At 31.2% G+C, this 16,442-nt stretch overlaps 1 protein-coding gene and 1 pseudogene across 2 annotated transcripts; both read right to left on the reverse strand.

Moving 5' to 3' along the window:
• Positions 1–867: 867 nt before the first annotated feature.
• Positions 868–4,093, reverse strand: LOC109804571 (ras-related protein RABB1c). Its single transcript, XM_020366424.3, has 6 exons — positions 3,851–4,093; positions 3,095–3,234; positions 2,392–2,474; positions 1,655–1,859; positions 1,426–1,494; positions 868–1,189 (listed from the first exon to the last, which is right to left on the reverse strand). Exons 1-6 carry the CDS (start codon positions 3,894–3,896, stop codon positions 1,097–1,099), a joined length of 636 nt encoding a protein of 211 aa, XP_020222013.1. The 5' UTR covers positions 3,897–4,093; the 3' UTR covers positions 868–1,096.
• Positions 4,094–5,327: 1,234 nt separating this feature from the next.
• LOC109804370 (putative galactinol--sucrose galactosyltransferase 2) lies at positions 5,328–11,869 on the reverse strand (annotated as a pseudogene). Its single transcript, XR_014429842.1, has 14 exons — positions 11,308–11,869; positions 9,678–9,922; positions 9,344–9,434; positions 9,189–9,237; positions 8,998–9,089; positions 8,626–8,733; positions 8,432–8,557; positions 7,843–8,253; positions 7,294–7,435; positions 7,142–7,209; positions 6,650–6,784; positions 6,356–6,570; positions 6,035–6,123; positions 5,328–5,961 (listed from the first exon to the last, which is right to left on the reverse strand). The product of XR_014429842.1 is annotated as a putative galactinol--sucrose galactosyltransferase 2 (transcript).
• Between the last annotated feature and the right edge of the window lie 4,573 nt (positions 11,870–16,442).

Genomic DNA, 16,442 nt, shown 5'->3' on the forward strand with positions numbered 1-16,442 from the left:
CTCAGTGCCAAAAACAAAATAGAGTTTGTAGATGAAAATGTTCTGCAATCACTAAAATCAGATGTTACTTATCCTGCTTGGAGACGATGTAACAATATGATTGTCTCATGGCTTATACACTCAATTTCTCCTCCTATTCGTCAGAATATTCTCTGGATGGACAAAGTAGATAAAATTTAGAATGATCTTAAATCAAGGTACTCCTAAAATGATCTACTTCGTATTTCATATTTGCAGCATGAAGCTTCCTCCATTATCTTTCCATTATTGAGTTTTTCACAAAGCTCAGAATTATTTGGGACGAGTTAGAAAATTTCAGACCAGATCCTATGTGTTCATGCAGCCAGAAATGTTCGTGCACTGTTATTCCCACCATTGCGCAAAAGAAACGAGAAATCTGTTAAGAATACTATCCTTCAACGTACAATAAACCCTTGTTAATGTCTCAGAATTTTGAATCTCGAATATATTTTTCTCACGCAAAATATCATACTTATTATGAATGTCTTTTGAAATTTAAGTGCTATTGTACATTCTTACTGTTTTGTTTAAAAATAAAAAAGGTGAAATAAAGAGTTGAGATATAGGTTTTCTTCTTTCTCTGACATAGAGAATCCTAGTCAGAATAGCTCATCCGTCATGTTCCGAATAATTAAGTCAAAAGCATGGCCTATTTGCATTTGCCATCAGGATCACACGGTCCTTTACTATTCTTCTCGGGAAATTAAATTACACATTACTCTACGCATGGGAAGGGAAAATAAATTACCACACCCCATAATTGAAAAGTCATGCAAATTTTGATAAACTCCTAAACGCAGCAGTGTTGGGAGAGAAAAAAGGTTAAAACAAATGTATTCAACACAATTAAGAAGAATGAAACAACAGATCAATTAACTATGCACACAAATATAGACAAATAATCGGTTCAAGTCAAAGAAACAAAGTCAAGATTAAAAAGAAAACATTATACAATTATCTGATTTTATCAATGGACGTAGAACATATATATATCTTCTTATCCAAACCCATAATAAAAGAAAAGAAGAGAATACATAAAGGACTACATTGATGCAAATAGGTTCTGATATGTTCTTTAACTGCAGCAGCCTCCAGCCGAAGCAGAAGGGCCATCCCTACCTCCAGAAGGTCCAGGAATTCCACCATATCCTACTTTTATTCCATAAGACTGAAACCACACAAAATTTATCAGCATCTTAATCATTGCTCTTTCAATCAGGAGTATGTTTTTCACTTTAGAATCATTATCCCCAGAATACATCCACCGATTGTAAAAACATAAGGGAGACTGAAATTAAATATCCCGCCGATAATCCATATTCCAATACAATAAAGTGGAACTTCCATAAAAGTAATAAAACAGATGCGAAAGACTGACAAAAAGCTGACAAGAAAGAAACTAACCTCATTTGATACATCAAAAACTCCGTCTTGAATCTTTTTGTATATAGTTGCAGCTGTTTTTATGAATGCCTGCAAAAGGATAGGCTATATTAAAACCTCCATATATAGATAATTTTCCAAGATATTTAACCTATACACTTGGATATGCAAATCCGACTTTTCTTGTGGGAGGGGGGGAGGGGGAAATAGATGAAGAAAATCCAAGATGTTATATTATGTGAATTTTGACCTCTTCAACATTTTGAGCAGTTTTTGCTGAGGCTTCCATGAAGATCAACCCATGCTCCTTTGCAAATTGCTCACCCTCCTCTGTGCTTACAGCCCGTCTATGAGCAAGATCACACTTGTTGCCAATCAGCATAATTGTCATATTTGCATTTGCATGCTGTCTTGCATCTTCCAACCAGCTAGCCAAGTGATTAAATGTCTCCCTCCTATTGGTAAACACAGGTCAGCATCATTTAATTCCCTTATTCAAAATAAAGAACAGATAATCCTCGTATACAATACAGCCCATAAACAAGGATGAACAAAATTGTACACATATTTTAGTCAAATCAAATTGGATAGACTCAAAACATGTATCACCTCAGCAAATAACAACTCATAAAATGCAGTTTTCTATCAAATATATTTTTCAAAATATTGATATTTTTTAGAAGATAACATATAATCTGCCTCTAAAAATTCTACAAGAAATTTCACCAAATGAATAAGTTTAAAAGTCACTTAAATTGCGTTTAAAAAGTTTTATATATATAGAAATAAAGGGAATTCGTTTTGATTAAAATGATTTACAAATCACATTTGAAGTGACAGGAGACATAACATATTGCATATACAGTTTGCTTTGTAAAGGAGATATATTCATAAAAGAAATTAGTCTCTTTATAAATGAAACTAATTATTTTATTTTAGGATTTAGGATTTCGAACACATACAGCAAAAGTTCAAATTAGAGGATACCTGGTTATATCATAAACAAGCAGTGCACCTGCAGCCCCTCTGTAATAAGACCTTGTAATAGATCTGAACGATTCTTGACCAGCCTGAAATATTAGAGGAAAATCAGTACCTTAAACACAAATCATATAACATTTAACTAATGAAGAATATTTTCCACCAACAAAATCTGGATAATCAATCTAAGCTGAAGATATATAAAATGAAACCTAAATTTTAAACTAGCAAGATGATTATAATAGGTAGTCCAAAACTGTGTCCATATTGTCAATAACTAGGCACCATAGCCATTTAAATAATGAACGGTAACAGCCTTATGGAGCCACTAGAGGTCACATCCTACCCACCACACCCCACTAGCAGCTAAATCTTTCCACCCACATCTCATAAGCCATAATTCATCACCACTCTAGAAAAATCATTCAACCTCCTCACAACCAAAAATATTTTCTCACGAATATAGCAATTCTTTTCTGGGTTAAATTCATGAATCAAAGGCCAACATCCCTAATGAATTAGGTTTCCAACAATGAAAAGCCCTAATTTTAAATGCACGCCACAGACAACTACCAACTCCCACAAATGATACAACAATACTATGTGAAGTTGGTAACATAGATAACAAAAAAGGGTTTAAAAATTTTATAAATTTGATGAAATTAGATATTAGATATATTGGCAAGCTCTGTGAAAGGGTTGAACAAACCGTATCCCATATTTGCAACTTGATCGGCTTATTATCAATCGTGATCATCCTGGCACCAAATTCAACACCAATGGTCAAGTCATGGACGGGCTGAAAGCGCTTGTCCGTGAACTGAAGTAGAAGACAAGACTTCCCAACACCTACAGAAACCAAAGAAATAAATAAATAAATAAAACACGCACAAACTCAGCCCTTTCCACACAAACTACAACTACTAAAACTACATAAACAATACACAGATAATAAAACAAAGGAACAAACTATCACACACAAACATTTAAGGGTTCTTAGTTTTTTAGTTAACAAAGCAACAACGAAGAGAACCTCAAACTACAAAACCTTATTCAAAGCTAAAATTGAAACCACAGAGAGTCCACTATAGCTAAAACACGGAAAGCTTGGATGTGTTTTATCAGCAGGCACAATTTCCACAGCAAATAAAAAAAAAAAAAAAAAAAAAAAAAAAGCATTCACAATTTAATCAATTGTTGAATATTTAATTCACTAGACAACAATCATCATATATTGAGAAACAGAAAACTGTGAGTTCAAGATAGAGCAATAGAATTATTAATTACAATCCCTGGTGATAGCACAGAAACAGAAGGGAGAGAAGCAAATCAAGTTAGGCATAAAAGAATTGAATTAAATAATCCTATAAAGCGCTAAAAGACGAAATCCGATCGGAATTGAAAACAGGAGAAGGTGTGTGAAGAGAATTGCGGAATTAAAAGCGAGATCAGAGAGTGAAATTACCGGTGTCACCGATGATGATGTATTTGAAGAGATAAGCGTAAGACATTGGGAACGGTTATTGGTTACGTGTGAGATCTTGGGAATCTGGAATGAGAAATGTTGTGAAGAGAAGAGAAGAAAGGGAAAATGATCGAAATCGAAGAGAGAGAGTCAAAATTCAATTAAAAACAGTTCCAGCGAGGCCACCCACTTTCTCTCTCCACATTCCTTCCTTCTCCCTTTTACTTTCTTTCTTCTCTACTAAGAATCGATTATCGTATAACTATAACTACAACTATACGTTTGGGATACGTATATAGGCCCATACCATCAGGCCCATAGCTTCCAACTTCCAACCTTTCCATAATCCTCTTAGTTAGCCTAATCAAATTAAGTAATTAGTTAAACATGACAATATAATGATACAATAGATTCATAAAACAAACATCAATTTTTTTTTAAATCATGTTTTAAAATAAATAATAATAATTGTTTCGGAAGAAAAAATTGACTCATGTTTTTAAAAGTTAATAATAAAAATTTTAAAAAATAAATGAGCAAAATAAATCTAAAAATAAATAAAGAATTAAAAAATATAATTTAACTAATATTTTAGCATGTATATTTCAAATGTTTATTTATATTTATACTAATATTAAAAAGAATACCACTTTTTGGTGTCCACGATTCATTTTTCAATTTTATCCTTTAGTTAACTACTTTAAAAAAGAAAAAACTATTCATGACTTAAAAAATTGTTCATCAACTTTTAAAAAATGTTATTCTTGTCTTTGAAGTGCCTTTCATTCTACTAGTTATATATAATTAAAAATTATAATAATTATATACAAATAAATATTATATTTAAATATTTAAATTATATTTAAAACTTATATAAATAAATATTTTTAAATATATAGATTAAAATTTTAAATTAAAGATAAATAATTTATATTATCTCATCAAATTGTCTTTAATTATTAATAATTTATTTTAAAATATTAAAATTTAACTCATAGATAAATATAGTAAATAAAGAATAGAATAAGAAGTTATAAAAGTTTCTAAAAATGCTTCGACCGAAGAATAACTCTTAAAAATATTCTCACACAAGATAGACTTTTGTGTTTAATCATAGGAGTTGATCATAAAATAAATATGATAAACTCTGTCTTATCATATAATTTGTTACATATTTAAAACGGCAAAAGATATATGATATAATATTTAAATATTATCGTATAGTATATAAGTACAATTTTTATTTGATTTTTATAGTTTTATAAATTTTATTTTTTAGTTTATATATTTAAAAATATTTTAATCTTTATGTATGTGGCTTATGTTTTCTGGTATGTTTGGTATATTATTTTTACTTTTAAAAAAAAATGAGGTTGGCATTGGAAATTTTTAGCTGCATGCAACTCCTAATCCTAAGAGAGCCACAAATTTGATTCTTTATTAACATCTTATAGGGTAAAAAAATAAGTTAAACAAATTGATAAATGAAACTCCTTTGAACCGAAAATTCAACAACTCATCCAGCACTGCTATTTGGCACCTGGTAGCATCTGTCTTCTATTTCAATGTACATATTCAAATTTGTAAGAAAAAGTTTTTTTTGTTTTCAAATGAGCTTTCTCCGCTGTTTGATGTAAGCTTGATATCCACAGAAATCACTAGACCAGTGATATAAAAGCCAATGCATGTCAAGTCTTCAGTGAAGAACTGAAACACTTATTGACCTTAGTTTAGCTGTTTCATAATAAAATTTACCCTCCAAGACTGATTTTTCCAAGCATCATCTATTAATGTCAGAAAATGATTTGTGCCTTTTCATGAAAAATAAGGTCTTAGTAGCAGATGGTGATGTCCCATGAACTGGTTTTAGCTGGAATTGTTATTCCAAAAAAGCTATCTTCCTCTCTAAATTGGAACTCCAAATCTTCGGAATTTATAGAGCAAGACTTTGGTTTCAGGTTGGAGTAAGCACCAAAGTCACCTCCTCCTCTACCTCTTATGTGTATTTTAGATCCTGAAGAATCACCGGAGTCAACTGCTTCAACAGCTCCACCAGAGTTATACATATTTGTCAGTCCTATTGGTGCAAACTGGATTGTTTGATTGTAAACCTGTGTACATCACAGAAAAAGGTTCAGTTCAGTTTTGGTTGATTTTAAACAGAATGAATGGTGTAGGCCATACCATAATTGGAGATACAGTGAACACTTCACTCTGCAATACTTTTAATGTGATATCAAATGATTCTTCCTTTGATAGTCGTGTCAGAGAGCCTGAAATTTGAAAACATGGTCCATTAACCATTCTGCTGTGTGATTAACATGAAACATGGTCCCGAATTTGCAAAAGGTAAACCATTGGCCAGCGAAGTCGCATCCCGCAATCGCATATTAGTCTTTAATTGTTAGTTTTGGAATATTGTGTGAATCATATTCATGTAGAAATAATAATTAAATAAATAAATCATGCTTACATTTAAGACTGTCAAAACAATTCAAGCCATACCTGTATTGAAGCGAAAAACTGCACAATCTTTAGTCCATTGCCCTGCTGAAACCTCTTCAAAATACTCAATATCCGAGGGAGAGACCTTGCTTGATAGCTCAAAAATGATGTCTTCTTCAGCATTATTTTCAAGACCAGGCCAGGAACCTGCTCCTTGGCAATTGAAGATGCCTATAACACCCCCACATTTGTTCAAGTTCCAAATCTTGAGAAGGCTGTGATTGGAAATATCATAAAATGTGATAAGATTGTAAATGTGTCAAACTCTTCTAAAACATAAAATTTAGCATGTACCTCTTTTTATCCATAACTGGATCAATAAATAAACAATCACGTGATGGTCTACCAGGATATCTGGCTCTAAGCACCGATCCATCAGGAAGTACAAGCTTTTTCAGTACATTGAAATCATGTTGGCCTGGTTTGTCACTGTTTGTCATAGTGCCATGCTGTGGTCAGTTGATGCTAAAAACTTACAGCAAATGGATAATAGAGATAACAAGTTTACTTCAGCAGTGAACAAATATATGAAATAAAATTCTGGATATTGACCGGAATGAGTAACGATTCAATTCAACTGCTGCAAGCCTAATCCAATAACATTATCCAAGTCATTTGATCAGTCATCATGATCATGAGCAATTAATATAGTAAGATGAGCAAATATGTAATGTTCACATTCTATATTTCTTTCTCTTAAGTGAAACTATATTTCTTGTCATTATTATATTTTAACTACAACATGTCGTTTGAGGGGTTATATACTTCCATGTTGCATTTTTTTACCTTACATATACTCCACAGCCCCCAACTGCTCTGGCTGCTGCATGAAACTCAGCTGCATCATGGAGACTCTAGAAAATGTTGTTAAGGAATTTAATCAGATTCTGTATACAATTTTATAAAGTGAATAAAGTAGTGAGGATGCCATAGCATACATAGAACATGTCCCAGTCCGGTACAACAATTTCACCAAAGAATATGCTGTTGAAAGCTACAGCAGCTATATGTAGAGACTGAGTTATGGGGTTTTTCGGCTAATAGTCATCGGATGCTCGTGTAACCGCACTTTGTTTTGAGCTGTCAAATTCAACATGGGGTAACATTGTTATACCAAGGGAATAATGCATTAAAATAGAAGAAATAGCACTAAAGGCCAAATTTCTTGAACTTGTGGTTACCTCTCTCTCTCTCTCTCTCTTCGTTTCAGTAATCAACATTTAAGTCATTGCTTGAAGAACACTTGGCATGAAAATATGCATGCTCAATGAATGATCCTTACAAGTCTTATAGTTCTGTTAAAAATACACCATAAGTAGTAGGGAGATGCAACTTTTAACACAGCATGTGCTAGTACTGATACTGCCAACTCATTAGCATAGAAATATGCATGATTCATTTCTTAATGTACAAAACAGATATTACTGATTCCGAATGCGTAAGTATTGATATAATTCGGAGAAGACAGCAGTGGTTAAAGTAAGTACTGGTAAATGGAGTCTGTGTTATGAGCCATGCAGCAGATTATGCTATTGTCCTGAAAGTTGGTTGATATGGACTTTTCAAGCTCCTGTTGAAAGTGTCTGGTGAGAAGAACACGACCTCCTAGACCACTTGAAATTGTTTCCAATATGTTCTGAACATCAACCTTAACTCCATCAATGTTTTGAGAGACAAGATAACTGTGTAGATCATCATAAAACTCTGAAATTTTAGCTGGATCAATGACACCAATACCGTACTTCTCCATGGCATCAATAGATAAATCCCTTGTATTTGCTAAATTCCCTGGTGACTGTACTGGGTATCTAAGGTTTGGATCATACTTCCTTGTTCCAGATGCATTAGGATCTAACCCTCCCCAATAACCCAGTAGGGCATGCCATACATAAACATACCTGAAATTAAATAAAAGGAAATGGAAGGTCAATTTTTCTAATTGGAGAGATAAGACCGATTATGTTGGATGTGGTTTTTTTGTTTAATATCAACAATTAATAACATTTCTTAGGTCCACAAGTATTTGTATGTGTAAAATTTTGTAATATACATATATAACAAGTACAGGAACCTGACTTGAGACCAAAAGTGCTCTTGATTTCTGAAACAAAATCCTTTAGACTTTCAGGTGCCCCACTTTTAGTTACATCTGTTGCGCGGAATTTATTGTTTTCTTTGATGCTGATCAATCTGCCACCAAATCTGCAGTTTCAAATAAATCAGTAAGTAAGCATTTGAAGAAGAAAAAATGATAAAGAATAGAAGCTCACTGAGATCCTTCAATATATGGCTCCCCATCTTTTTGAAACTCATTCACAGTGTCTTGCCATCCATCATCTATTATCAAGAATTTAGCCGGTGTGCCTCCTTCAGATAAACTGTAATGCAGATTTAATTGAGAAGGTTTTTCACAAACAAGATGAACTCAAAGAAGTAATAAAGACAAGATGAGGGGAGGGATACTCAATTAATATGATGAACAAAAATGAAATGGAAAACAACTCTCTTGTTACTCAATTATCAATACTTCCATCTGAATTATATTTAAGATAATTCATCATTTGAGTTAGTCAGAAAATTTTAGTCTATCAACTACCTTAAATTCCATTTACAATGAACAGATAAAAAGTAGCTGAAATAACCTCCTGAGTCCATCCCTGATTCCCTGAGGATTAACACTATGATAAAAAGCATCCCAAGTGCACCAACCAAAGCAATCTAACATTCCTGGCATCTGCACCCGAAGTGGTTTAACATGAAACCATGAATGAGTTCCAGGTTTTTACTTTCCTATCCTCATTGCCTTATAAGATTTAAAGGTTCGAGTACTAGCCTGTTTGGTTTCCCTCAGTGAAAAACTACCACTGTGCTCTGCCAAAACCCTGCATATTGTTTGAAACACGTACAGAGAAAGTATAAGTCAAATGTAACAAAGATATTAGTAGTTGTAAATTTGCTGTCTCCTATATATTTCAATGGATGACCTACTTCATAGATTCCTTCACTAGATCAAATGGATGGTCTCCATAATTCATGAAAACAGCATTTAGGGACTGGGATGTAACTACAGCCGGATCTCCTACAAAATTGGAGAACTCTATTTCACTGACAAAGAACAAAAAGAAATTAAGACAACCACATTTTATCAGGAACAATTGGTTTCATATTTTCTTTTCATTTCCTATTTCTTGGCTGAGTTGGCTCATATATATAGCCATATAGGTTTTGCCACAAAATTTTCCTATGGGCCTAGACCGACAAAATCTTGAAACCGGTTAAAGGGAAAAAGATGGATAAAATTTAACTATGCCGAAATGTTTACCACTTTCAACACAAAGCTCAAGTTCATTAAATGAATTTCCTTGCAAGCTGCTTCTAAATTCACCATCTAGAACTGGCAGGAAAATGATATATGAAATATGTTCCTTGGTTGATTTTGAATCTATTCCTTCTCTTGCTTCCAAGAGCAACATCTGAGTTTCAATAGGAATGTCCCTCCCTGAGTTCCCAACTCGTGGTATCATCCACCAAATTTTAAATCTGTATAGGCACAGTAATCTGACATCCCTGCATCACTCAAACAAATGTATGAAAACTTTTGCAGCATTTGCGTTATAAGCATTTTCATAGACAGACTTAGCAGAATAATTGATCAAGAATTCTGGCTGACATGATGGAAACAGCTCCTAGCAGGCATGCCAACTAGGGTATGCTGGTTTAGAGTTTTAAACACAGTCATTTCACCATTGAAGTTGTTATTGCCTTCTAAGTGTGAATTAACAACAAGAGTAACTACTAGTTTATTGTTCATACTTTCATGCTTTTACAAGAGTAGCTTTAACTTCTTTTTAAGCAACACAAATTTTCGAAAGAATCTAAACAAAGAGCTAAAACAGTTCATATGGTCAAGTTTATATCAAATCAGAAGAAATGTCCATTGCAAAGCAGCCTGCCTAAATTATTATCATTGAATTTCAGTGCATTTGGAAATATTCAGAAGTGTTTGGAAGCGAAAAACATATCTAAATTCAAAGAGAATATTAAGAAAAATTCCATAGAAGTGTAGCTGAACAAGCAGACACATTGGACCATTGATACTTGTCTGGAAATAGGAATACAAGGGAGTTACATACCGAGGAGAACTCCACCAATAAGCCATGAGTCAACTACACAAATAAACTACACATCACATCTTAACCCATAACCTAGGTCTATTGATTTTTCTCATTTATATGTTGTGCAACATACTTATCTCTATCAAATGTGAAACTTCTCATGCACACTTTCACATCAACAACACTCAAAAGTGGCATGTTATTGCAACAAAGCCCCCCTCCTCCCCGATTATTTTTAAACATAAGAATTTATATATTCTTTAACTTTTTTTTATAAATTTCCTAACCATTGCATCACTCAAATTTTCTCCTCTAACAGTGCTGACAGGGGAGATAGTGATAAATTGTTAAAATCTCAACTGTCAAGTTTTTAATCAATAGTTATTACTCAGCACTTTGCCATCGAAAGTGCACCCTTCACTTTACAAGAGCAGAACCAACATCCATTATAGATAATTGTCCATCAAAACAGCACACATGAAGTGGATTCATTATTCACTCAAAAATGCAACACAAACAGAGATCATGGTTTTAAATTATGTTCACAACCGTATCACAATTAACAATATTGCAGGAAATTTCAGACAAATGCAAGTGAAGCGGCCACAATTACGGTTAGAGTGAGGTAATTTAAAACCAAGAAAGTGATCATTAGTCATTTCACATAATCAGTACAAAATTGGTGATATTGTCTACAACTCAAACATTACCTATCAGAAATTGGATTATAGTTCTAACTCAACCTTTCAAAGATAGTTATTATTATTCTCTATTTTGATCATATATATGTCAACATGGGATTTTTAACAAACAGAGAAAGAAGAGAAAAATGCATACTGAATGACTCCAAGCTTGAACACAAGGCGTGAACTAGCAGCAGCACAAGAGGCCCCTATGTAAGCCGACGAACCAGTGCACGGTGTGACCACCACGTTTTCAGGGACACCCCTTAATGCATCATTGCCACCAACACTGAGAGTGCCATCTTTTAGAAGGGGTTTTGCATTCACAAGCATGGAATGTCTCCATCTGTGACGTAGCGCGAGGAACGTGGAAAATGGAGAAGTTGTCGCAGGTAGAGAGAACATTCTGGTTTGGAACAAGTGGGTGGCAAGTACAGCCATGGCCAACGTTGGTGGTGGCTCCTACTAGTTCAATAGTTGTCCAAGGTTGACATGACCAATGAAACGTTGACAGTTAAGGAAACGTTGCAAGTGTAGAAAGAAAACTGTTTACGGTTCCTCAAAGATAGGAGACACACTTTGAGATCAGGCTACTGTTCCCCCTCACCACATGTTCATTCATACTAGGCGCATATTGGAAAAAAAAAATTGCTTTAAAAAACATAAAGGGTAATAACTCTATGTACCCATAGTTTAAAAGATTTTTAGACTGTAATTCAATCACAAATGATGAATATGTATACAAAGTTTATTAACTTTTCAATAACAACTTAAAAATTATACTAACAATAATTTTTAATTGATTGTTGATGCAAACTTTTTAAGTTAGTACATAAAAATTAAACTAGAAAATAAAAAATATAAAAAAAAGTATTAAATATTACACTCAATGATTATATGCAGTCATTCAATTTCATTTGACATATGTGATAGATTTGTTAATAATTATCTTAAAATTATATAAACCCGCCATGAATTTTGATTAAAAAATTTATACTAATAATATATATAAAAAATTAATCTCATACAAAGAATTAATTAGGGTTGATAAAGTTCACCAGAATTTCTTAGTAGCTATTAGGTTACTAACCAAGTTGATAGAAATCAAATTCTTTTATTTTTTTAGATAAAAGTGGTAGCATGGAGAGGTATTCTAATGATGTGTTAGGGTCGTTAGTAAAAACTAATCTTGAAAATTATATCACAAATTCAAATGGTATGCAATTTCACTTAATTACAACTACTTAACTAGTCCTTAGGTGCCAAGGGGTTTGCACATGGAGGTTTCATACTAAATGGAAAAAGTGGCATGAGGGGATTCAAACCCACACTTAAAGAAAAATATGAGAGTTTGTACTAGATTCTTAACTACTTAGGTCATCTCATGTTGGCAAATGAAATTATTTTGTATATCAATAATGTTTTGTTGAAAAAATAAATAAAACTTAAAGTGATTTTTAAGCCTGAAAAACATACTAATATTTCATTGTTAGTTAAAAATATCCTCGATGCACACTAAAAAATTATAAAACAATAGATCCACCTTAAACAAAGTTTTAGGCTAAGCATTTTACTACATAACTTTGTGTTTATGCTCCATTCTAGTTTGACATGCATCATTACATTTCACACACGTCTATAGGATGTCTAGTCTTTTAAGAGTCATGACAATTGAGAATTATTGGGCATGATCGCACAAACAAAATGGTAAGGACATGTAATATTATCAAAATTGGGCATTTTTAAAAACTTTTTTTTTTATCAAAAGGGAGTTGTATTAAAACATTCTAAATTAGAGTTGTTTTGACTGTTGAACTAATCAAAGTAGTGAGTTCAATATGACACACTAAGTCAACTCCTCGATTAAAAGAGTGTGCCCTGCTGAACTTGCCAATTAGACTAGTGCATTTTGTAGAATGTTATTAAGATATTCAAGTCCAATATAGCCCATCATATGGATCGTATGTTCAATAAAAAAAATGTAATACTGTAAATAAAGAAATGGCAATGACAATAGGACACATGGCAATGTCTAACAAGTTGTTCAAATGGTGATGTCAACATGATTGATGTGAAAAAAAGGCAACACTAGAATTGTCAAATGGGCCAGGTTTGTTCCTACCTATCATCTCAACGCTTGTGAGACCAATCTAATTTTTTATGGGTAACTAACTTTATGGTCTGGTTAGTCTAATTTTGCCTATTTTTTATTTAAATTTTACAAAAAAAAATAGTGTAAAAATAAAGATACTAAAAAGAGATTGAATAATATGATAAAAAATAATACTTTTTTTTTAAATAGTAAAGTAGTAGCGTAAGCCTTAAAAAGTGCAAATGAAGCAAAAATAAAGAATATATACTATTTTTATATTAGTTTATCTTAACCATTGAGACTATGTTTAATTTTTTTATCAATTTGATCAAGTTTCACTATCTTTTGTAAAGATACGAATATTGTTTCACAAGTTACTTTTGACTCAACCTATAAATTATATGATTTGCCTCTGTAAGCAAACTACACAAGTATTTTTTCAACAACAAAGTCTCTTTAAGCTTCAATACCAATAATTTTTTAAACAATAAAGTCTCTATAAGTTTCAAGCTAAAACACAATTAAAGTTAAGGAAAAGATAACAAAAGATTTTCTAGCTCATAAGACATGTAACAACTTTTAAGCACAGGATTTTTTATTGAAAGAATTATCGAGTATTGGAATGAAGTTGTATTGGTGACTGATGAAGATGACTATTATAAATTCATGAGCTTCACTTGTCGATTTTCTTCGTCTTCCTTCCTTGTAGAGTAAGGTGTCCATTGGTGCATTAAATATATTTCACCAAATGTTCATTTCTTTTATTATCAAGGAAACTACTCATTACATTTTTAGTATAAAACGGAGGAACTATTGTATGTGTCAATTAAGAATGACTTTTTAGATGACTTTACATACTTTAAGATATTTATTTATCCTTTCTCTAACAAAAAAACAAACCCTCATTCCTTTATGAAGTTTAAGTACTAAAATTTTTTTTAATTCCTTCAATCTGTTAAGGAATATCGTAGAAACAGATGATATGATCACCAAACATAATAAATGTAATATTTAATGATTCATCTTAGACAAATAGCATTTCATCTAAGAGACTTACCAAAAGACATATCATCATAAAGAATTATCTTACGTTATCATCTTAGTTGTGTGATTTCCAAAACAATTATTTATAAAAAAAAAATGTTTGAGTTTGTTATCATTAAAACATATATTCATAAGAGATTTAAGATCTTCCTTTGATCTAACAATAAATAAATATCAAGCCAAACAAGCTTAATAGATTTTGTGCCTAGAAATTATTAGCCTAGTCTAGCCTACTAGATAGGTCCAAATTAACTTGATTCTTTTTTAGCCACTTTTCATGGAGATTAACTTAGCATCGATCATTGGGTTAGACTGTCAAGCCAAACCATTTTTGACAACTCTAGATTACTCTTCCTGTTGGGGTTTTATTGGTAGTTTTCAAAAATAATTTTAATTAAAAGGTCTCATGAGTGAAATAACCATTTCTCATGAATCACACATTCCCAAGAACCACCCTATGAGTTTCAAGGTTTTATCTTTATAACATGCTTTATGCCTTTTTTGGAAAGTTCTCTACACGATTGAAAGATGAATACCTTCTTTCTTCTAATTATCAAGCACCAAAGAGTATGGTGTCTCTACTCAATCCACGCAAACAATATAAGAGCGAAGTTTTTGGTAGTAGCCACAAGATGGACATTATTAGGGTTTTGAAAGACGATATAAAACCTTGTAGACTCTACTTTTTTTTTTCTTAGATGGATGTGTAGTTATGACTAGGTTAACATATTTATTAATAGATTATTGTTAAATTAATCTATCTCCTTATTTTAGAGTTTATCTAATTAAAGCTCAACAATGTAGAAATAAAGTTTGATGGCTTAGATTGTTATTTCATGTGGAAAGATCAAGTTAACTAGGTAATATGTATTATGAATGGAAAACATATATAAAATTAGAAAAATTTATCCATTAAATAGGTTGTGACAATTAGAAAATTTAAATACTCTTTTTGTCTCATAATAAGTGTCATAAGAAAAAAAATGTTAATTTAGTTTTTTAATGTTATTTTATTATTTATACTCCAAATAATATAAGTTGGAAAGTTATTTTTTATCCTATTGTTTTTAGGGCGGAAAACTAATAATAAAGTTAATTTTATAAAATTATCATTTTTTTTCATTTTTTTTATTAATTCGAAAAAAAAGTATTTAGCCACCCTAAAGATTACTTCTTTTACAAATAAATACAACAAAATTTAATTTTATTTCAATTGATCCTTAAACTTTATCCTATTAGTATATAAACATCACGAACTTTAATTTTGTTGTAATTAATGCTTAAACTTTATCTATTAGTAATACACATCACGGGCTTTAATTTTGTTATAATTTTTTTTTTATAAAAATTCATTTTGTTATAATTGATCCTTAAACTTTATTATTTTTTGTTGTAAAAAAAATGTCAATTTCAATTTCATCTTAATTAATTCTTAAAATGTATTTCTTTTTTTAAACAGTCTTTTATATTATAATGAAATTAAAATACTAAAAAAATAAAAAATATCATTCATTTATTTATTTTAACTCACACTTATTTATTAGTTTTTTTTATACATATATTAGAATTATTTTCATATATCATTTTTTAATATATTAAAACATCATAGAATTTGGAATAAAAAAAACCAAATAAAGGTTTTTTCTAATTTCTTTTATCAGTCTCTTCTCTCTCTCTTTTTTTTTTTCTTTCTTTCTAAACTCGTATTTTTTACTATATTTGAAAATTAATTGTAAAAAAAAGAAAATATTAATGAATGTGGTCCGTTATCAAATTTTGCCTCTTATAAATATAGAAAATTTAAGTTGGAAAATGATGCTTATCTACTTGGTGTCTATCAAATTCTTGGAAGAGATTAGTCATTTTTTTTTTCGAAAATGGAATACTCTTTAGTAATGAATAAAAAAAATATTAAAAAATAATTGACATTTAAGATAAAAAAGTTAATTCTAATTTGATAATAAAAAAAACTTTGTAAAAATGATAATGGTAAATATTAATTATAATGTAATTAAAGTTGATGATATTTATTGCAAAAGAAGTAAAATTTAAGGATTAATTGGAACAAAACCAACCCTTTATATATCAAATACAAACAACTATCTTGTACAAAAATGTTTTTAGGAATTTTTCTTCAATAAGAGGATTTTTAG

Source organism: Cajanus cajan, chromosome 1 (assembly GCF_000230855.2).
Source record: "Cajanus cajan strain Asha chromosome 1, NIPB_CcT2T_4, whole genome shotgun sequence".
Lineage (NCBI taxonomy): Eukaryota > Viridiplantae > Streptophyta > Magnoliopsida > Fabales > Fabaceae > Cajanus > Cajanus cajan.